Raw genomic sequence first — 23,386 nt, forward strand, 5'->3', positions numbered from 1 at the left:
GGAGGGCACTAATTACTAATTTCCTTCCAGTTTATTTTGAATATGTGGAGAAGCAATGAAAAGCCAAGTATTTTGTCATAAATGGAGGTTTGGAGTACACAATTGGTGTGGGGTGTTGAAAATGCTCTTCCATTCTTCAGTAGGGAGACATAGATTAAGATTAAAAAAATTTTGATTCAGGTCCTAGAGCATAAAATGCACTTGTCAATGAGTTTTTAAGGGGCGGTAATCTACAGCTTGGGGAAAATTTAGGTGTACTCAAACTTCCTACCCACTCGTGATTCTCTGTTTAAAAAAAGAAAAGAACTTCCACTAAAGAGTGAAAAGTCTGCCATTTGTCATAATCCAGAAGTTCACTCAAACCTTCCTTAAATTTTCGGTATTAAACACATCTCCCAAGACCCTGCAGCTATGGCTTTGCCTTAGGGTGGAGCTCAGTCCAAGAGGTTTTCAGGACCTAAAGTGCAAGGGATTCTTGGCTTGGTGATGCATAAAGTTTTCTTCAGATCTCATTTCCCACGTCTGAGTGACCAGCTTCGAAATCGCAGAGCCGAGGCAACTAAGAGAGATACAGTATATTTCGTGTTAAATCGGTCCAGGAGCAGAGAGAATGTGCAGGCAGTCTCGCGAACATGAGAACCTCTTCTGGAGGGGAGAGGTTATAAAGCAGATAAGGATTCCTGGGCGAAGAGCTACCGCATCCTCTGCCTTTAGCCGACCTTCGCATCCGGAGTCCACGGCAGCTCGGATCCAGAGAGGAAGGTGGGATAGGAGGAGGTGGAAAAGGGAGAGGAAGGGGAAAAAAAAAAAGAAAAAAGAAAAAAGAAAAAAAAATAAATAAAAAAGGAGCTGGGGGAGGGAGGGGTGAAGCCAAGGGAGTAAGCGAGGGAACAGCGCGCGGGGGGAGGTGGAGATGCGGGGAGCGCGCCTGGCGCAGAGAGCTGAGTGGACCGCTCCAGACAGCGGCGCGTGCAGCAGCTCCTGAAAGCAGCGAGTTGGCAGAGCCGGGCTGCGTTTCCAGCAGGAGCTGCGAGCTCAGTGCGGGCTCACAACAAGGTGATGTGCCTGGAAGCATTCTTTTGCCCCCTCGGGCTGCCGCGGTCGGGGCTTCCTCCCTCATACCCACCTCTCCTCCCCCAGGTCTGCGGGTCTGCGTGTGTGTGAGTGCGCGGGTTGGGGGGTAAAGCCTACGGGGAGGGGGCACTCCGTCCCCGCTCGTCTCCTCCTCCCTCTACCCCTGTCGTCGCTGATGCATGCATTCCCGGGTATCCCGGTCTTCTTACCCCTTCTTTGACACTGCCCCCCCCCCCGGGCCCCCCGGTTGTGTCTCCTTTCCCAGATGCTCAAGGTGTCAGCCGTATTGTGTGTGTGTGCTGCCGCTTGGTGCAGTCAGGCTCTCGCAGCTGCCGCGGCGGTGGCTGCGGCCGGGGGGCGGTCGGACGGCGGTAATTTTCTGGACGATAAACAATGGCTCACCACGATCTCTCAGTATGACAAGGAAGTCGGACAGTGGAACAAATTCCGAGACGTAAGTGCTGCGCACCCCCGTCCCCGGGCACAAGAGCGCGCTACTCCCAGGCGGGGGCCGCGGCGGCTGGGGATGGGTGGGCAGTGGGCTCGGTTTTCCGAGGCGAGGGCTTTGGGGAGACGCGGCGGCGCTCAGGGTCTGCAGAAGTTGGCAGTTCGGATGCCCCCCTCCTGGCTAGTGCAAGGGGACGGCGAGCTCGCCGGTGCACTGGAGTTCGGGTCTCACCAGGTTCCCGCTCGCCTCCTGCCTCTTCGCTCTCCCACTGTGTCTCCCCACCTCCCTCGGCCCCCAAAGGTTTGCAAAGTGCTGGCTCAACCTTCCCAACTTTTGAATGGTGTTTCTGGCAATAGTAAACACGGCAGATGCGCCTTTGCTGTGCAGTGCTTGCTACTAAAGTAACTAGGATCGATCCCGTTACTAATGGTCCATTAAGGAATTTGAGGGAGGAGGTAGGAAGATGTAAGATTTATAAATGCCGGCTCTCCAAGGGGCGGGAGGTTGTTTGGCCGCGCCCGTCGGCAGAAGTTGAACGGCTCTTGATGACATAAAATTGCTGATCAGATTTGTGCTTCGGCATTAACTTTGACACGGAACATGTTTACAGTGCGTTGGATAACGTTGTATTCCGAATTGAATCACTGCCGTAAAACCCGCCGGGTGAGAGGGTCGCGAAGGGGGAAAGGGACTTCTTCGCAGGGGGTAGCTCTGGAAGGGTTAAACTGTAGACTGCCCTGGGGAGTTTCCTGGAGGCTTGTTAAGACCGAGGCTGGTTTAGGGACGTTCGTTGGCGGCGGAGCCAGCGGCCGTGACTCGCCGGTCATTCCCCCCCCCCCCCCCATCTGATCTGAATGGAGCCGAGTGAGAGAGCCGCGGGCATCAGGAGCGCGGTTCACCTCCACGCATTCAACTTGGATGTCCCAGTGAGGTCGCTGCCCGGGCAGTGGCAGTCGTTCGCCGCCCCCAGCCCACCCTTTAAAACCCGGAAGGCCCGAAAGGAAGCGAGAGTGATTCACAGACATCGCCAACCTTTACTGTGACATTTCAGAGAATTTCTCGTGGAGTCCATCTGCACTGCCCTACGTGGAGATGAGTTAACTTCTTTCATCCGCTGTCGCCCGGTCACGATTTGAGAAAATAAATGGAAGCACAGATTAGTTTTCATCTTGGCTCCCCTAACCCCTTCTCCTGACCACCCCCCCCCCCCCACCTGTGTTAACTGAAAAGCCAAAACACGTAGCTGATTCTGGCGGAGGGATTCCCAAAGAAACGCTCATTTTTACTTCAAAATTAGATGTAGCTCATTGATACTAGGCATGGGTGCTGGGATGAAAAATGGTAATGATAATGATAATACTTAATGAAGGGTTTTGTCTTATATTCTTTATGAACAAAGCTTAAACATCATTTTATTTCTAAGTGAAATCCCTTACACATTTGTTTTATTTAAGTTTATGCTAATATTGAATACAATCAAAAAAGCAAGAGAGCAAATGAGATATTTCTAAACATGGGGAAGAATTTCTGCTTATATTCTCGTTTGGAAAAAAAAATATTGAAGATTTTTCAGTGTTTGAACCGTCCTTCGCATAATGACATTTTATTTCTTAATGGGTGCTTGAAAATCTTTTAAAATAAATTTTAGGCTTTCTTTTCTAAAATATATTTTAAAACTTTAATATATTTTCGAACTTAGTATTCTCTGACTTTATTCAAATTACTTTATTGAATTATTTAGAGCCACCAGTTGTACTTGGACAGTTTGTAAATGTGTTTGATTTAAACTATGGAAGCAAGCTGAGTTGCCTGAAATAATTAAATATTCCAGGAATCATTTAGCCAGCTTCTATAGACAAAGAGTAAAGCATTTTATTGCTGTAGTGTTTTCAGTTATTCTTACTTGGTCTCTGGGGAAAAAAAATCCATCAAAAGTGTATGTTAAAGTTAAGTAAAATACTTATGGAAATATTTTTAGCAAATACCTGTTTTGAAATACACGCAATACATGAAAATATAATAATTATCTGTTTAAAATACAGCAAGTTTTAGCATTACCATTTCAGTAAGATCATTATCTTTTTGTAAAGATAACTTCAGGAGGGCATAGAGAAAATAAGTGCTATCTTTTTTTCCCCCTTAACCACCTGTTGCTTATTATTAACATGATAAAATGTATGCCCATGGTGTGACTCAGAATGCACAATATAGAATCCTTACTTCTATACTATATAGAATATAGAATGCAACTCAGAATGCATAATATAGAATCCTTAGTTAGACAATCCACCTCACTGCTGATCTACAGGTTTTTTTTTTTTTTTTTTTTGCCTTTTTTGGGAATCATGAGCTCACTTACTTTTTTTTTTTTCTGTATCTTTTAAGGAATTGTTTATTTTTTCATCCATTTTCATCTGGAAGCCCATGTACTGCATGAATCTGCCTTTAAATGTTCTGCATCAGCATTGATGTCTTAAGTAGTTGATTTGCCACTTAGGTTATACGAAGGCAAAGAAACAAGGAAATCATCCAATTTAACCGAAGTACTTCTGTTTAGTGCTTTTCTTTCATAAAAACATAGTTAATTTTATTTACAAAAAAAGCTTTGGAATGCCTAAGCATAAGTAATACTAGAATTAGCCTTCTTGTTAATTTACACAATCAACATTATTTTATAAATAATTCCTAAATGGAAGTTGAACTTTTTTAAAAAATGTAATGTTTATTTATTTTTGAGAGAGAGAGAGAGAGAAAGAGAGCACAAGTGGGGGAGTGGCAGAGAGAGAGACACACACAGAATCAGAAGCAAGCTCCAGGCTCTGACTAAGCTGTCAGCACAGACCCCGACCTGGGGCTTGAACCCATGAACCATGAGATCATGACTGAGCCGAAGTCGGACACTTAATGGACTGAACCACCCAGGCGCTCCTGAACTAATTGTTCTTTTCAATTATATTTGAAAACTACTTTGAATAGTATTTGAAAATATAATCCATTATTATATTTTAATTGAATGATTTTTAAGATAAATGTACTTTTTATAGATTATGTGTAATATATAAAACTATATGTTATATATATAATTAAGCTTTAAGAATAAGGAACATTGATAGGAAGTATTATGTGAGAATAGATGAACATTGGAAGCACTGCCATCGATGATTCATTTTTCTCAATTTCCTCAATATAAATCACAGAGAAATAATAAACCAAAGGCAAGCTTAACATAGAAGAAACTTCAAATAATTTTGAGTACTTTCTACTAGCAGTGCTCTTTGAATAAAGTTTTGTTGCCCTTTAAAGTGTACAGAATGTCATTATATAGACAGAGAACTTTTGTCCTTTTGAAAATCATTAATGTATTTGGTTGTTAGAGTAAAAATTCCTGTGGATGTTCTAACTTCTATAGTTTAGGGAAAATTAAAGTTTAACTTTTTAAAGGTGTAGAAAAGTCAACTAATTTGAAAATAAGTATAGTAGATAGAACCAGCATGTAATGTTTAGGGAATAATTATGTGATTTGAAAATAAAGCAAACAACAGAAACTTTCAACAACAGGATATATTTAGAAGATATACTGGTTACAAGGCATTTCCTATTTTTTTTAGTTCTGGAGAGTAGTGGTAAAATCAAGAACACAGGATTCCCCAGTGGGAGAATTGTGGAAATATTACGTTTACCAAGAACAGGTGTAAGGAATTCCCTCATTCCATTCTTGCATATATAATATTTACATGCCTGTTAGGAAAATTGAAAGTCAGGATCATTATAAGAAAACAGAATCATCAGCTCATGAATCAAATGGTCCATATACTGCATATTCAAATATTTATGTTTTATAAGTCAATTAAATTATACCTTTAATCACATAATAAATGAGTATGAAATTTGGAAACCAATGAATTAGTTGATAATGAATGATATAATAAAATAATCATTCTTAAATACTATTTCACCAAAGTACATATTGTAATTAAGAATGACAGAAAAGATACTATATGTTGGAAGCAATATAATAAAAATGTAGCATAAGAAGCAATGATGGCCACACTAATTACAAAGAATTCACACAATAAAATCAGACTTGTACCCATACGTTGAAATTCAAATACTTCTAGGTTAGTTTTCTTTTTCGATAAAAATGCCTGGGAGTGGGGGATAGTGGGTAGGAGGAAAGTTGAATAGGTGGAGCACAGATTTCTAGGGCAGTGAAAATACTCTGTGTATTTGTATAATGATAAATACATATCATTATACATTTGTCTGAACCCATAGAAAGTACAGCTCCAAGAGTAAACTCTAAGGTAAAGTATGGACTTTTGGGTGACTACGATGTGTCAGTGTCCATTCATCTATTGTAACAAATGTAGCACTCTGGTGGGGGATGTTGATAATGAGGGTTATGCTTTTGTGGTAGCATGAGGTATATGGGAAGTCTCGGGACTCTCCTCTCAATTTTTCTGTGAACCTAATCTGCTCGAAAAGAGAGTCTTAAAATCATAACCACAACCTCATCACCTTAAGAAAACAAATAAAAACCTAGGGGCCACACTGAACATTGTTTTAAGAAACGGTTGCCATTCTTATTGCAAAATCCACAGTCAACTTCAGGGTACCCTTATCGCTTAAGTAGTTTTTAATACCCTTCAGATATGTTGAAAGCAATAATAAAGTCTTACAATTTGACTTTAGAAATTCAACCGTAAGTTAAAGGACATGTAAAGTGTGAAAATGTAAAATATAGGTTTACATGTCTCAGAGGCACTCAAATTATAAGTTGACTTTCAAAATGCTTGATTTGGATGTATTGAGTAGGATGGTAACCTTTCTTAACTTCTTTCTCTTTCCTTTTCTCATCTGAGTTGAGGTTTCATTTTAGTAGAATGTACAGATTATTTGAGAGATAATGGCTGATGGGGAGGGATATTGCCTGCCACTTAGTGGCTGTAGCGGAGTAAAGCCCCCTGAGAGTCTATCAACTTTTACTGCTGTTAGTTGGTAAATGAACAATTGGTTTCTAGACCTACTCCAAAGTATTTCCTTGCTTTAAAAGGCCTTTCAATTGAAACAATGAGAACCTTTAAAGGATACTCTGTCAGTGCTTTCTTCAGATTTGTGATACACCCTCGTATTTCCTGAGAAGCCAGCATACCTTTAGCACTGAGGGCTTCTCCTTCGTGGTAACTTTTCCTGAAATTAATTTTCTTAATTGACAAAAGTTGTGTATATTTAAGGTGTGCAATATGATGATTTCATGTTCATATACATTGTGAAATGAATACTTCTGGGGAATGTTAATACTAGGAAGGAAAACTTTGCTGTGTGGCTTTTCAACAATATGTAACAAAAACAATTATTAATAATTGGAGAAATCGAACAAATTAAACTGCTGCTCTCTTTGTTCAGGAATACTTTTCAATAATGAACACCTAATTCTGACTTTAAAAAAAGGACATTTTTGGTGTTTTTCACTATGAAACGATATTTTTAACTATGGTAAACATTACCTATATTTTCTCACAGTGCAGCACATAGGCTGTCCTTGGGAATTCTTCACAGTTAATTTGTTGCATTCTCACAAGTGTTTTGCTGGCTTTCTTTTGATCTTTTTTTTTTCTTTTGATCTTTTGATGACTGTGGGCCACACCATGTTTACAAATCTGCGAAACTGTATGTAGTGTATATATAGTGCACATATTTGCAGAGCAGACTTGGTAAAGACTATACCATGCAATATTTTTATATTTGACTATTACTCATATTGTTTAAATCATTAGAGGATTTAGTCATTAGAGAGGCAATTGACTGTAAGAGAAGCAATAGGCAGTTTTTGAAGATTATTATGGGGCTACTAGGGCAGCAAAGGGCTAGCTCCATGCAGCATCCTGACCCCTACCCATGTCATCTGGGTCCTGGTCAAGCAATGGTTGTGGTACTGTTGGAAGATTCTTTACCTCAAAAGCCGGGGCTGGTTGTCTCGCCGCTTTGAAGAATGAAGAATGAAGATGTGGACACAAAATGAGCAGCAGACAAAAGTGTATTAAAGTATAAGATCAGAAAGGAAGAATAGTATGAAAGCTCTCTTTTACAGAGAGGGGGGCTTTGGAAAGTGAATACCCACCACTATAGGCCAGGGTCTTTGTTTTATAAGGTTCTGGTCAGCACTACCCCCTTGTTCCTTCTCAGGTCCCACCCTTATTGACTTGATGACTCTGGGCACTGGGTTGTCCATTCCTGATTGGCTTGATTCCATTTATGAGGGGTGGTCTAGGGCCATAGATCATTCCTTGGGGATCATAAGTTTTACAGTCTACTACTTATTTTTAGTCAGGTCTTTTGTCCAATTCCTGAGGGGAGACTGATGGGGAATAAGTGGTGTCTGTTACATTCTTAAAAGGAACACTATGCCTGAGGGGGTTTGCTGTGGTCAGACACTCCCAGCATTGTTCTAAAATAAGTGTTTTTTCCCACCCAGGGACCGCAGGTCCTAATCTTTCCCTCTATCTTTTCCTTATCCTAGTACAGCCTCCACACCCTATTTCTTAACCTACCCACCCACCCCCACCACCATCACTACCATACTCACCAGTCAGGATTCAAGATTGGTTTTGTCAAGTCAGATGTCACAGGAGGAAGGCAGGGCCGAAAATACCCGCTGATTTACTGATTTCTGAAAAAGGACTGTCAGGTACAACTGTATCACCTTATCAGGCAAAATTTAGTTGTTTTGCCATGGGAAATTATAAGGAAGTACACAACACTTTAACTCTCCAGCTCTCATAGTTTCTAGTGAAGAATTAGGAAAGTAGAACCAAGAGAAATGAGAAATAAATTACTTTGTGTGTGTGTGTGTGTGTGTGTGTGTGTATGCGTTACACATTTATATGCATGTATATACAGGTGTATGCGTAAATATATACGTATTACACATATGCTTTAAGTGTGTATTCCTTCAAATAAGTAATAGATGAAATAATCATAAAACCGAAGTGATTATATATTGCATTATAGATATTTTTACATGCTAATTAGAAAATAGGCACTCCCTCTAAAATGTTGTTAAGACATGTTTTAGGGTTTTTTTGTTTGTTTTTTCCCCTAGTGAAGTTTTTCCACATCTCACAATTTACAAACACAATCTCCTTTGCTGTTATATGTGTGGTCACTGTGTGCCTTTCTGGTTCTTATGGGAAGTCAGCAGCTTGTTTGGGATTATATGCTTAAACTTTTTACCTAACATACAAAAAGAACATCATGTACTGCTATGAAGCATCTATTTTCCTACTCTTACAACAAGACTATGATAAGACCGCTTTTAGATCTCATGATTCTGACTCAGACTAACATTTCATGTTCTTATGCAACTTCAGTTTTCATGATCTGGGCTAGAATTATTTTATTATATTTTATGTATTTATTTTCTAAAGTCCGATCTGTGAATTTTCTATACACACCATTCAACTCCTATGAAATCCTAGCATATTTACATACATTTTCCCCATTTACGAAAATCCTTTCTTTTTTTTTTTTCCTACTCTTTCTTCCTTTCTTAGTTTACAGATTCTGCTCCCTATTAGGCTCTGAACTCTCTACAGTTAAAGATTGTAGTCTCTTCCCCCTCAAAAATCCAACAGTTCACCTAGCATGATCCCAGTGACAGACTCTGACTTAGCGTTAGAAAAATATTAAATAAATAAAGGAACATTATATTAAGTGTGCAATGCCATCTGAACAATGCTTTTAGAACGGCATTGTTTTTTATTGACCATTTCCATTTCTGACCACTGTTAGCCCAGTTTTGTAATATGAATGAAAATTGAATTTTATATAAAATATAAGGCTTCAAGTACAAAACTGTTTTAGTCCATAAGTTTCAAAGTGCACTAAAATGGAAATTCTGTGCCAAACTGTCAAGTTCAATTTTAGAGTGGTAACAGTAGATGGTAATTATATGGCTCTTGGCACTCCCTCTGCCAATTCATCCAGTTCTTTTCCGATAGTTTCTCCTTGACCACATAAATTTTTGCTCTAAAGTCTTTAAATATTTTTATCTGCCTACTATGTCATATTAAACACCAATATCTCCCTCTTTTTCAACTACTGTGCTTCATTTAATGGCTGTGTGTGTGGCTGGATCCAGATATTTCACAGATAGTCTAGATTTATTTCATTAACTTCTGCCTCAGTTACAATTGCCAATGCCTTAGTTAAAAATAGGTGAAGTTCTTGCTAAATGGAGGCCCTGAAACAACATGCCTGAATTAAGATAGAATTTTATTTCACGACCACGTAAAGGTTGAGATGGGCTTGACGAAATGAGTTTTCCAGGCCTGAACTTTCAGGGTTATTCCCTCAGTGTTCTCTATCATCAGTTATCATTTCCTATCCAGCAGGAAGGGTTTAAGACAAAGTACAGGACATGCAATTATTCTGTAAGTTACCTGGCAGTTGTTCCACATTACTTCTGTGTGTATCTCACTGACCTGAACTCAGTGACATGGCTATACCTGGCCAAAAGGGAGGCAGGGGAATGTCATGTCTAATGGGAAAGGATTAACAATAAAAGAAAGAAGGCACAGCTGGATACTGGAAGGAAAACATTGGCTTCATCCATCTAAATATCTGTTTCATCCATCTAAATATCTCTTGAAATTATTCCCTGTGCCCATGGAAAGGAATTTTTGTCATTTACCATTAATTGTTTGCCTTTCCTTCTGTCTTGTTCCCTCCCTAATTTCAGATTATCCCTCTATCCTCTGTTCAAGATAGAACTGGAGCATCCAGCATTTAAGGTTCTGGATATAGGCCCTTGAGGGAGTAGTAGTCTGCCAATGTCTAGGAGGAAATGTTGGAGGTCAGACCAAAGAAGAGCATCCACATATGTTTTTAAGGAGAGCCTTCATCTGATGGCAAGTCCTACTTCATAGTGAAATAATTTAGCATTGTCTTCTGTGAAACCTTTATCTTTTTTTCTTTTTAAGTTATGGATCTTTGGTCATAGGTCCAGGTAGGTAATGTAATTGGTGGGAAGGAATTAGAATTTGTCACTCCTCTTAGTTGGAAGATAGAATACTCTCTCTACAAGGTTGTATTTATTCTGATGCAGAAAAAAAGAAAAGACAAGTATGGTTGATGCGAAGTACCTTTCCCTGGAATAATAGTAGAAATGATGCCATTGCCGAATTCATGCAACTCCTAGTCCTGGAAGCAAAGAAAATAATCTCTTCAGCATTAGCATTTCTGGGAGAGTTAGGAGATAGAAACTGTACCAAGTAAGATTTGCCAGAAAGAGAGTTTGTTTCTTGACATCAGAGAGGGCTGAGCTCCTTGCCTGGATCATAAGTAGAGATAGGGCATCACACTCTTTTGTTAAGTTTATTTATTTATTATTATTATTATTATTAAGAGATCTTTGGGGCACCTGGGTGGCTCAGTCGGTTAAGTGTGGGACTTCAACTCAGGTCATGATCCCGCTGTTTGTGCCTTGGAGCCCTGCACCTGGCTCTTTGCTGACAGCTCAGAGCCTGGAGCCTGCTTCAGATTCTTTGTCTCCCTTTCTCTCTGCCTCTCCCCTGCACTCTCTCATGCACCTGTCTCTCTCTCTCTCTTTCTCTCTCTCTCTCTCTCAAAAATAAATACACATTAAAAAAAAAACAGGGGAGCTTTGAATACTTCTTCATACTTGCAAATTGGAAACTTTGGTATTTATTTTTCTTTCATGTATATAGTTTTAAAAGTAATCGGAAATAAAAAAATCTTTACAATTTGAGTGAGGTAGACTCCTTTTTATATGTAGTTTATGTGCTTTGTATACTTTTAATCAGCATTATTGTTCTTACTGTAAAATAGGGATAATTAAATAAAATTCAATATTATGTTTTCATGATTGCTTCATTGGAAAAAATACTCATTTTTAAAGTTATACTAGTTAAACATGCAAGAGAAAGTATTAAGTCTCTTGCCATTACAGCAATATGTGATTTTTATTATTTTGTTAGGTTTTATCATTTGATAGTTTGGTTTATTAATGACATATATATACTTTGTCTTATATTCTTATAAGATATATATATATATATAATATATATAAATATATATATATTAATTTAGGAATTAACTGTATGATAATGTGCCTTTTTTCAGATGATGGTTTTGGTATTTTCTCAATAATACCATATTTTTATGTTTTCTGAACACATGAGGGAAAATAAACTACATTTAAACTTGGCCAGATTATTTTTTTATAATGGGTATCCTCTATTTTCCTTACTTTATTTTTGAAAACTAACCATTTGTGCTAATTATGTTGAAATAAAAAAAAAACTTAATGTAATGATTACATCTCTATATCTATCTGTGTGTGTGTGTGTGTGTGTTTGCATGTATCTCAACTGAAATGCCAAAAATAAGGTGAATGAGAAAAAAGATGGCTGGGAAGCGGGGGAGAGAGAGAGAAGCCCAAGCAGGCTATGAGCTTGTGGGCATAGAGCCCACTGTGGGGCTCAACTCACCAACCACAAACAAGATCATGATCTGAGCTGATATCAAGATTTGGATGTTTAGCTGACTGAGTCACCCAGGTGCCCTAGAATATTGTAATTTAATGAATAGGTATTACTCTAAGCCAATGGCTTTTAAATTATTTAAGTGAATAAATTTTTATACCTCGTATGAATAAGCTACTCTTAAAATTCTACTCATAAATAGAGGGGTATAATGGTAAAAATGTACTAATTCAAAATATCAAATGAGGCAAATATTTAAAATAAAATAAATTATAATAAATATATAGTATGGGGTGCCTGGGTGGCTTAGTTGGTTAAGCTTCTGGTTCTTGATTTTGGCACAGGTCATGGTCTCACAGTTCTTGAGATCGGGGTCTGCACTGGGCTCTGTGCTGAGCCTGCTTGGGATTCTCTCGCCTTCTCTCTCTGCTTCTCCTGCTAGTGCCGCCTATTTGTTCTTTCAAGAACAAATAAATAAACTTATTTAAATATATATTAAGTAATGACAGATTATTCCTTGTCTAGACATTGATAATAACACAACAATAAGCATTTTCATAGAGTTTATCTGATGCCAGTAGTATTGTAAGTTTTCAGATATTCATTAGTAACAATCCTATAAGGAAAGCACAATTATTATCTCAGTGTGTAGGTGAGGAAACTGAGGCCCAAAGTTACACAGGCAATAGTATCAGTCGGGTTCTGTCTAGTACTGGCATTTTGGCTCCACAACCTTGTCCTCACATGCAGTCCTGTAATGCATCCTGGGGTATAATACTATTTTCGGGTATCTGTTATATTCCAGGAATTTTAAGTACATAATCCCATTAGTATAATCTTTAAGAAGCAGTTTATTTTTCTTTGTCGTTAAAAGACTTACGTAACATTTACTATATCCTTTTTAAGTACACATTTCAGTAGTGTTAAGTATATCCACCCCTTTGTATACCCAATCTTCAGAATGTTTTCATCTTGGAAAACTGAAACTCTACCCATTAAACAACTCATTCTCCCTTCTCCCAGCATCTGTCAACCACCATTGTATTTTCTGTTTCTGTTAATTTGACTACTTTAAAGAGCTCATATAAGTGGAATCATATAGTGTTTTTCTTTTTGTGACTGGTTTATTTCACTTAGCATAAAGCCCTCAAGGTTCATCCATGTTGTTGCAATGGCAGGTTTTCCTTCCTTTTTATAGCTGGATAATATTCCATTGTGCGTACAGATCACATTTGTTTATCCATTCGTCTGTTGATGGACACTCGGATCGCTTCTCCATCTTGTCTATTGTGAAAAAGGCTGCTATGAGCATGAGTGTGCAAATATCTTTTCAAGGCCCTACTTTCAATTTTTTTTTTTTTTTTTTTTGGTATCTCCGAATTGGGATTGCTGGATCAAATCATAATTCTATTTAAATTTTTTTTAGGAACTGCCCATTTTCCAATTGAGTTTTTATTTTTTGGTATAATCTTTTAATAACTTTAAAAGTAGACATTATTAATTTACTTTTATAAATGGGATCACTTAATATCAACAAATTTAATTAATCTGCCCAAGGAATTTGAATCTACTTTCTTTAGCTCTAAAGATCATGTTTGTTTGTTATTCTTATTTATTAACTGTTGGCCACTTTAAATAAGTCAATTTAAGACAACTCCAATTGTTTCTCTGTCTTTTGAAATGTTATATTTGGTTGTTTTAAATGGTCACAATAATTGTCTTTATTTCCATTTCTGCTAGATAAATAAATTGATAAAGATTTGGAATTTTTATTACGATTATTGAGGGAAGGTCACTTATACAAAATGACAGTGATTTCATTATAATTTGATAATTGTATCTTGACTTCCAGTAGCTTGTCCCTCATTAATTTTAGAGTAAGTTACATTAGTGAATGGAAAGCCAGTGGTTGCATAGCACAGTATTGTTCAAAGAATAAGGTTTATTCCAATAGACATACTAAATATGACAATTGCATAGTATTGCATTTTTATTAGTGATTTTTTTTTTGATATCACAACGAAATTCTGAATATCTTAGGTAGGCAAAAGTGGCTGTTAAAAGGAATACTAATTGTTCTTACAATAGGTATTGTTTGGCTTATAACTAAAACATCTTTGGAAACTACTAGGCATCATTGAGCCTAAATTCCACCCATTACAGTTGTGGATTTATTTTCAAAGTAGATAAAAATAGAAAAGGAAAAGGTATTATTTCTTACAATTGAATACCAAGAATTCACAAATTATTATCATATACAATCAAGTGTAGTCAGTACTGAATGGGTGCTGAGGCAGCCTACCAATTTCCGTCCATAGTAGATCACTTATTTTTCTATGTGCTCCATGTTGAATATCAAAGATTGTTGCAATTCTGTTGGCTTAAAAAGAAATGAAATTGCATCATATATAAGATAGATTATTGTGTGTCTAACGTTTAAAATAATTTTGTTGTTTACATATAATCTAGAGACTTTTCGATCTAGAATTCATTAAATTTATTAAGTATGAACTATTTCACTGAAAGTGGACTCTTGTGTTTTTAGAGTTTTGTAGTACAAGAGTGAAATTAATTAGATGCCAGACTGAAGAAAATATGGAGTGAATAAAATTCAGTGATTTCCCTGTTTTGTACCGATTAAGGTTAGGTAATAGTGAACTTATTTGATGCTAAATTTTATACTAAATATTTATGTGAAATAAATGGCTAATTTATATTATAATTAATATTTATGTGAAATATTCTCTGATAAAAATTTAAAATAAATGTATCTGGTCAGTTTTGGAACATGTTCGGTGTTCTAGATAATTCTGTAGGTTTTTTTATTCTTAGCATAAGGAAAGGCCCATTATTTAGCAGGATTGAAAGAAGGAAAGGGACTAAAAATGCAAGAACTTAATTTAATTGGGTCTCCAAATATATAAAACATTACAGGGCCTTATCTTCCTGAATATGGTAAAATGCTTACTAGCTATAGCTCCTAATATAGTAATTTGATAGTCTCTACCTCACAGCTCTCTTTTACTTTTCTATCATCAGGCTACTTTGTGACTTTCAAAATATTTACATAGGGTACTCTAGGCAGGATACTCTGAAATATGAGCTTGCTAATTGCTTTGGCACATGGTATTAGCATCTGCTGAAGAACCAGTTTTAGAATATCAGGAGAATATTTATAGGCCTTTCATGGCATACAGTATAGTATGAAATTATAGGCAACCTCCTAGTCTTCCACTAAGATTGTCTAAGGTGCCCTTGACAACATCTGATATTCTCCGCAAATGTCCGGGAGGCAGCCAGATTCATCTAAAAGGAACATTCCTTGAGGCAAAACTTTTCTAGAACATTGTATCAACAAGCATTGGCCTAGGATTACCTAAGAAAATTTTCTTAGACATGAAACGTAATTTCTTGGAGCTAAGATGTTATATATTTTATGGTTTTAAATAACTATTGCACCTACTGAAACTACGTGAATCAAGGCATATTTTCACACTGATAACTGAAGAAGTGCTAGTTTGGAAGCTGTGAAGTTTCAAAGTAACCTTAGGCAAAGTAATGTTTTTACATACATCAACACATTTTAGTATATTATTCCCAGAATTTCTTGTTGATTAAACATGTCAACTTTGCTGACTGATGTTACTGTCATTTGAAATTGTTTCAGAATCGAAAGTTTTATGTTTTTTTTTTAATTCTACGTATTTTCCTTTTTTTTTTTTTTTTTTTCTTTTAAACGTGGGAACATTGCCAGTGGAAAATGACATGTTTAATTCAAGTAGCAAATTAGTAGTAAGTATAGGGGAAAACACCCCACAACATCTTTAGGGAATAAGACGTACTTGAAAAAGAATTTAATTTTGAATGTATGCCATGCATCAAGTTTTGAATATCATTGAAAACCACAGCATTTATATCAGTGAATGAGATCTGGAAATCTAATTTCAGAATTGCTCTGTTTGCTCTGAATAGCAGAAAGCCACCTGGCTTTTGCCGCCCAGAGTCTTGTGTTTATTCTTAGAATGAGTGTCCTTTTACGCACGCTGTTTGCTCCGACGTGTGGATTTGGGAGAGCACTAAAAGAAGCTTGCCACCAGTCCCAAAGGTGACAAAAGTACCTCTGATATTACTCTTGGTACCCTTGGCACCAAGATAAGAGTAAGGGTACAACATCAAACATCATCGAAGGCAAAGGTAACGTCCTTGGGAATCTGGGACAGTTATTTGGCTGTTCACACACAGTCATTTCTGAGTTAAAAGCAATTTGCTGACTTCCCCCCCCCCTTAATGTTTATTTTATTTTTGAGAGACAGGGAGAGGGAGAGAGAGTGCATGTGTGCGCATGGGTCGGGGGAGGGGGGAGGATGAGGAGAGAGAAGGGACAGAGGATCTGAAGCGGGCTCTGCGCTAACAGCAGTGAGCACAATGTGCAGCTTGAATTCAGGAACTGTGAGATCGTGACCTGATCCAAATCCGTACACTTAACCCACTGAGTCACCCAGGCGCCCCACAATTTGCTGACTTCTGATTGGTCTGCCTATGTGTCCTTGAATGGCTTTCAAATTTCCTTACTCCATAGCCTGCCATCTTAGACTCCAAAAATAAGTTCTTTGTGAACCGTCCTTGTTAGTGGTAGGTAGTTTTAGGATTAGATAGTCTTCGGTGTAATTAAAACATGTTTATTCTTAATTCTTCCACCTACAGAGGTTTTTTTTTATTTTTTTATTATTTTGTCCTTAGACTAGATTATGATGTTTCTGATTTGCATTATTGATTGAACAAAAGCCCTCCTTTTATTGTGTTTTGTGAGCTTAACCTTTTAAAACTTGAATGAAACTATAAATTTAAATAAGTTTCTCCTAGATGGTACGATAAGAATCCCACAATTTAATTTTTACAGTGATACAGCAATATTGGTATTATATAAAACTATCCAATATTTGAAAACATATTGACTGATATTTTAAGTGGACATAACGTGTATGTCCATTACCGAGTTTCTTTCTTTGTTTTTTAATTAATTCATTTGTTTTGAGAGAGGGAAAATGCGTGTATCAGCAGGGGAGAGGGAGAGAGGGAAAGAATCCCAAGCAGGCTCCATGCTGTCAGTGGAGAGCTGATGTGGGACTTGAACCCATGAACCTTGACATCATGACCTGAGCCTAAACTGAGAGTAAGAGGCTTAACTGAATGAGCCACCAGGCACCCCCATGAAGTTTCTTACTGAAAAAGATACTGGCTAAATCACATAGAAACCAAAATAAGCTATATAAAAAACATATGATAATAGAATTATGTGTATTACAGAAATTTGATGTAGCATATTTCCCAAGCTTTAATATTTTGCTGTATTATGATTTTTTAAGTTTACTTATTTATTTTGAGAGAGAGAGAGAGAGCATGAGCTGAGGAGGAGCAGGGAAAGAGGGAGATAAAGAATCCCAAGGAGGCTCAGGCTGCCAGTGCAGAGCCTGACTCGGGGCTCGATCTTACAGACAGTGAGATCATGACTTGAGCAGAAATCAAGAGTCAGATGCTTAATGGACTGAGCCACCCAGGTGCCCCAATATATTATAATTTTTAACTGAAATAACTTTGTATATAAAATTGACCAGCTAGTGAAGGAGATTTAGATTATTTTTAACAAACTTTTGTTTTTGTTTTGGAATTCAAAGGCTAAAGTAGAAGAAAGGAAAATAAAAGAATAAGCAAAAAAGGCAAAAAAAAAAAAATAGCACCGTAAATTCCATCTCACACTGTTTAACAAATAGATTTTTTTTTTCAACAAAACTTGGCATAGCGGGTTATTTATAATAAGGCAATAATTAGAATAAATGTATTTATATACGTGTATTTAGTTTGGCATCGAAGTTAAATATATTTTTTAAGTTTATTTGTTTATTTTGAGAGAAAGAAAGAGGGAGAGGGAAGGAGGGAGGGGCAGAGAGAGAAAGAAAGAGAATCCTAAGTAGGCTCTGTGCTGAAGGGCAGATCCTGACCTGGGGCTCAACTCGTGAACTTTGAGATCATGACCTGAGCCGAAACCAAGAGTCAGATACTTAATCGGCTGAGCCATCCAGATATTCCAAATTTGGCAGACAAATTTAGTCAAATCATGAGTCCCGTTAAGGTCTCTGTAGTACCTTTCAAATCCAGAAATTCACTCAAATTCACTATTCCTTGGCTCAAATCATTACCTCTCACGTAAGCTAGTCTTATATAGGACTTTCATGTGTTCAGGCTCTTCCTTGCCTATGGTATCTAAAGCTTCATTGATAAATGAATTTACTCAAATTAGCTCTGATCTTTTTGCTTCTATGTTCAAAAATGCCCATTGATCCTTCCATTTATTATAGAATAGGACTGCATATAACTGCAAATGTAAATTACCCTGAAAAAATTTGTGAATAGAATTATGCTCCATGGGATAAATTGTGGAATCCACAATAACGGATCAGTTCATATGTTTGTAAAGTCATCTTAGAGATGATGTGAGTCCTAAGTCTGTTAGAGTTATCGTAATCTGTTTGAATATCATAAAATATACCTGGGGGAAGACTGTTCATCAGGAGTCTAAAATCAGAAAGGGAGAAATAATTCACCCAGGCAAGCTTTGGCTGTGCTCAGGAGAGAGAGACAACGGTCACTTTAAATGTTTTTCTAATGTTCTGTAACATGTAGATGACAAAAATATTCCCCTGTCTTTGATTCCATGCTCACCTCGCAAACTTCTGATTTTAATGTAGCTCAGCCTCAGGGAGAGAATGTACCAGTCATGCTGACATGTGTTTTCTGCTGACAGAACCAGGTTTCTGAGGCGTCAGGGCTGAAGGCCAGAGCCTGGATGGTGTTAAATTCATCAAGGTAATATCACAGTGGGAGGTCTTTGGTAGGCACTGGGAGCTTCCTGGTGATAGACAGATCTTGCCAGGAGCTTTCTATTTAAATGTCAGTACCAAATAAAATCCAAAAAAAAAAAAAAAATTTTTTTTTTTTTTTCTGTTCTCAAATCCAAAAGCCCTCAAGTCCTGTCTCTGAACTTTCTCATCCTTATTTTCTCTTTCATGCACTTTTCACTCTGGTTGAATTGAGTTATCATCTGTCTTCCTGCTACACCTTCTGTTTTTTGTGTGGCTTTCTCATAAGCTGTCCCTCTGGAATGGAAGTCTGATTTTTTTTTCTGTTTCCTAGTATTTCTCATTTTTCATGGCAGATTTTATATTCCCCTTTATCCTAATATCTTCTGTGATTTCCACAGTCAGAGGTAATATTTCTCTTCCCTAAACTGCTGCACCACTTTTTGAGAGGCAGTGGTAACAATGGAAAGACCCATGCATCTTTAGAGGTCTTTTGCCTTGCAATCCAGGAAGTGTAGAAGGAATACTCATAAAACTAATGAAATACGTGGATGGGTGAATGAAGATATCACTGGTTCTCTTCAGATCAAATATAGGAGTTAACAGTTAATATAGATCTCAAAACCCATGTTAATACTATTAGTTGATATCACAACATCTTATCTTATTTTTTCCTGGACGTTTCATTGAGTGTGTCACTTATGGATACTCTACTCATTCCCAGTTTCTATGCAGTCTTTATTAAATGTCTGATTTCTGTATTTAAGCTCTCGTTTCTTTTACAAGAATGATGTTGATTTTTACCACCAATTGTGAACTATAGTTTAAAAAAAGAGAAGAAAGAGAATATTAACAAGGGTTTGCCATGTCATATATGACACATTTTTGCTTTTCCAAGCAGCCAACTCCTGATCTATAATTACTATGAAAATGTCAACAGTAGGCTGCTGGATTTTTGCCATAAATTGTCGCAGAAATTAGCCACCCCACAGCCGGCTTTCAAAGAGAGGAAAAGGACTTTCCCTGCCTGTTTTTGTCTAAACTCAAGCTTTCTAAAAATGAGTATCCTAAGGAAACATTTTAAACTACTGTTAAGACTCAAACGATTGATTCATTCACTGTAGGTAACATTATATAAGAGGGAAATATATAAAGATTTATTTTCTCTGGAAGAGCATCTACTGAAAGTAAACTTCTTAACTTGATTTTATAATAAAAATACAATGTTAAGAACAATCATTTTTGGAAAACACCTTTTGAAAGATACAAATGTTCTGAGATATACTAGGTAGTCTGATGTTTTACTTTCATAAATTAAAACATAAGATTTTTTAGTATCCCAAATGAAATTTAAGTTACAATTTCTCACATAAACTTTTCTTTTTTTTCTTGCTTGTAATCTTATCGTCTTATGCATTCAATTTGGGGGAATCTAAAATACCAATGAAAGTGGTATGATCTATAACATAGATTAAAATTACCTAAGAAAGAAAAGATAACAACTACTGTTTGTAGATATTTCATATCTTAAACTATGTAAAAACAGTAATGACCACATATATGAGACCAAAACCAAGAGTTATAATCAGTGTTTATTGAGTGTTTTTACACTGTTGTGCTTTCCTATTTTCTGAAAATGTTTTCCAAATTTACATCTTGGAAGACATCCTGACCCCAATTGATGGAAGCAGTGTCTATGCCCTTAAAATTGAAAACAAAAAAGAGGCCTTTGAACATAAGTTGAAAGATACAAGGCTCGTCTTAGGTGCCCCAAGACAGGTCGATTTCTGCACCTGTCTGCCGGAACCTGAAAAGCTGAGTTCACAGAAGCAGAAAGTAGCATAGTGGTTGCCAGCAGCTGGGGGCCAGGAAATGGGGAGATGCAAGTCAAAGGATACAAACTTTCAGTTGTAAGAATGAGTTCTGAGCATCAAAGGTCCCCATGATGCCTATAGTTAATAGCACGGTATTGTTTACTTAGGAGTTGCTGAGACTAGGGCGTGTGGGTGGCGCAGTCTGGCACCTTAGGACTTGAGCTCTGGTCATGATCTCCTGGTTTGTTTGAGCCCTGCCTAGGGCCCCACATCAGGCCCTGTGCTGACAGCTCAGAGCCTGGAGCCTGCTTCAAATTCTGTGTCTCCCTCTCTCTCTCTGCCCCTCTCTTGCTCTCTCTCTCTCAAAAATAAATAAACATAAAAAAAATTAAAAAAAAAGAAGCTGCTGAGACTGGATCTTAAGCATTCCCCCAAGAACAAAAGCAGAGAAAAGTTAACTATGTGGATGGATATGTTTATTATCTTGATCTTGCTAATCATCCCACAATGTGTATGTATATCAAATCTTAAGTGTTGTGCACTTAAAACATATGCAATTATATTTGTCAATTTTCCCCAATTACTCTTCAATAAAGTTTAAAAAAAAAGGAAAAAAAAATGCTCATATAGAGGCCTTAAGTGGGTTTGGTCACGTACACAGCCCAGAGGGTCTCAACAGCACATTACTCTCCCAGGCTGCATCTTTCACTTGGCTCCTAGTGTGGGAATAGGGAATAGAGTGTACATTCCAAGGACAGGGGAGGAAATAAGGAACTTTTGATGCCCAGGTCCAGCTCTTGGTTCAACTGGTGGTCACGTCCTTTCGATGACCTCCTCCGACAAATTTGACACTGAAATTGATCGTGGGGAGAAAATTTCTATTTTCTTCATTGTATTTAAATGAAAAGTTCCGGTAATACTATTTACGTTTCAAAGTAAAGCTCTACATTTCTTATTTAGCACTAAATACAGCTGATACTAGTGGAAAAAACTATGACATAAAATTAAAATCTTGCAAATATTGAAGTTTTCCACATTTTTTGGAGAGTTACTTTTAAACTATCACTTAGAACATGTATTTGGAACATTTTTTTTTAAATGTTTTTATTTTTGAGAGAGAGACAGAGTGTGAGTGGGGCAGGGACAGAGAGAAAGGGAGACAGAGTCCAGGGCAGGCTCCAGGCTCTAAGCAAGCTGTCAGCACAGAGCTCGATGTGGGGCTGAACTCACAAACCGCGAGATCATGACCTGAGACGAAGTTGGACGTTTAACCAACTGAGCCACCCAGGTGCCCCTAGAACGTATTTTTTAAGATTATCATTAGTGAGGTTAAATGGGATGCAAAAAATGGAGTGAAAACTTAACATATCTTCATGTAGCAGAAAAGATTTAACAGTGATTCCAACTTTTTAATAAATTATTGTACATCTATAATAGCAATATCAAAGTAATTTCGAATGCCATTTGACAAAATTTTGTTGCATAAAAATAATCAAATTATAATTAGAAAAAGAGAAGCAAATCAAAATTTTGTGATCTAAGTACTATTCATGAAAAAAAAAAAGGGATCAATTTGGTACTATTTTATAGGTATCAGACATCATGGCAAAATAATAGAAAAGTGAACATTTTAGGGGCACCTGAGTGGCTCAGTCCATTAAGCATCTGACTCTTGATCTCAGTTCAGCTTAGGTCTTTCTTGTTTTTTTTTTTTTTTTTTTTTAAGTTTATTTTTGAGAGAAACAGAGGCAGCTTGACTAGTGGAAGGTCAGAGAGAGGAGACAGAGAATCCCAAGCAGTCTTGGCCCTGTCAGAGCATAGCACAACCTGGGGCTTGAACCCATGAAATTGCCAGATCATGACCTGAGCCTAAACCAAGAAGAGTTGGATGCTGAACTGACCAAATCTTACCTCAGGACTTACTCTCAGGGCTGTGAGCTCAAGCCCTGCATTGGGTTCCACACTGGGCATAGAGCCCAAATAAATAAATAAATAAATAGATAAATAAATAAATAAATCTATTTTAGTTAGATGTGATTTTTTTTTTTTTCCCTATAGGAAAATACCAGAGGCGCCTGGGCGGCTCAGTCAGTTAAGCGTCCAACTTTGGCTCAGGTCATGATCTCACAGTTCCTGAGTTTGAGCCCGAGGTCGGGCTCTGTGCTGACAGCCTTGAGCCCGGAGCCTGCTTTGGATTCTGTGTCTCCCTCTCTCTCTGCCCTTCTGTTCACATTCTGTCTCTCTCTCTCTCTGTCTCTCAAAAATGAATAAATGTTAAAAAAAAAAAAAAATAGAAAATACCAAATTACTTACTTTCCCATATGCCCTTCAACATGATATGTTAGTTTAAAGGTAGTTGTTTATTATTACTGTTATTACATTGTTAATTGATGCAACCATGTAATTAATGGTTGCAATAGCTATAAATATATTGGCTGTTTATTTTTAATTAGTTATTTTGGAATTGTACTGTTGCTCCTGCTTTCCCTTTGCTGCACCTCATTACGCATGACTCTACGGCACACAGAATGACACCTGCCTTTGCACAAACATAGGAGGAAATTACATATGTAAAAAGCTCATTTTATATCAAGAGTAAAAATTAAAAATAAATAATTATTCTGTATTAGTGGCTGTATATTTCAAAAAGTTACAGAAGAAAGGCACCGCTATTTCTCTAGCATGGAA

At 37.3% G+C, this 23,386-nt stretch overlaps 1 protein-coding gene across 4 annotated transcripts in view; it reads left to right on the top strand.

Annotated features, from left to right (window-relative positions):
* The first annotated feature begins 636 nt into the window (after positions 1–636).
* Positions 637–23,386, top strand: part of SPOCK3 (SPARC (osteonectin), cwcv and kazal like domains proteoglycan 3) — a 485,610-nt gene continuing 462,860 nt past the window's right edge. For 3 of the 4 annotated variants that reach the window (XM_040471015.1, XM_040471030.1, XM_040471035.1), the window contains exons 1-2: positions 922–1,056; positions 1,340–1,528. In XM_040471015.1, coding sequence (XP_040326949.1) covers positions 1,340–1,528 — 189 coding nt within the window. In that variant the 5' untranslated portion in view covers positions 922–1,056. Of the gene's footprint in view, positions 763–921; positions 1,057–1,339; positions 1,529–23,386 lie in introns of those variants that run through there. The other variant, XM_040471022.1, reaches the window with a different exon arrangement.

The sequence above is a fragment of the Herpailurus yagouaroundi genome, unplaced genomic scaffold, assembly GCF_014898765.1.
Source record: "Herpailurus yagouaroundi ecotype Mexico unplaced genomic scaffold, PumYag 28, whole genome shotgun sequence".
Taxonomy (NCBI): domain Eukaryota; kingdom Metazoa; phylum Chordata; class Mammalia; order Carnivora; family Felidae; genus Herpailurus; species Herpailurus yagouaroundi.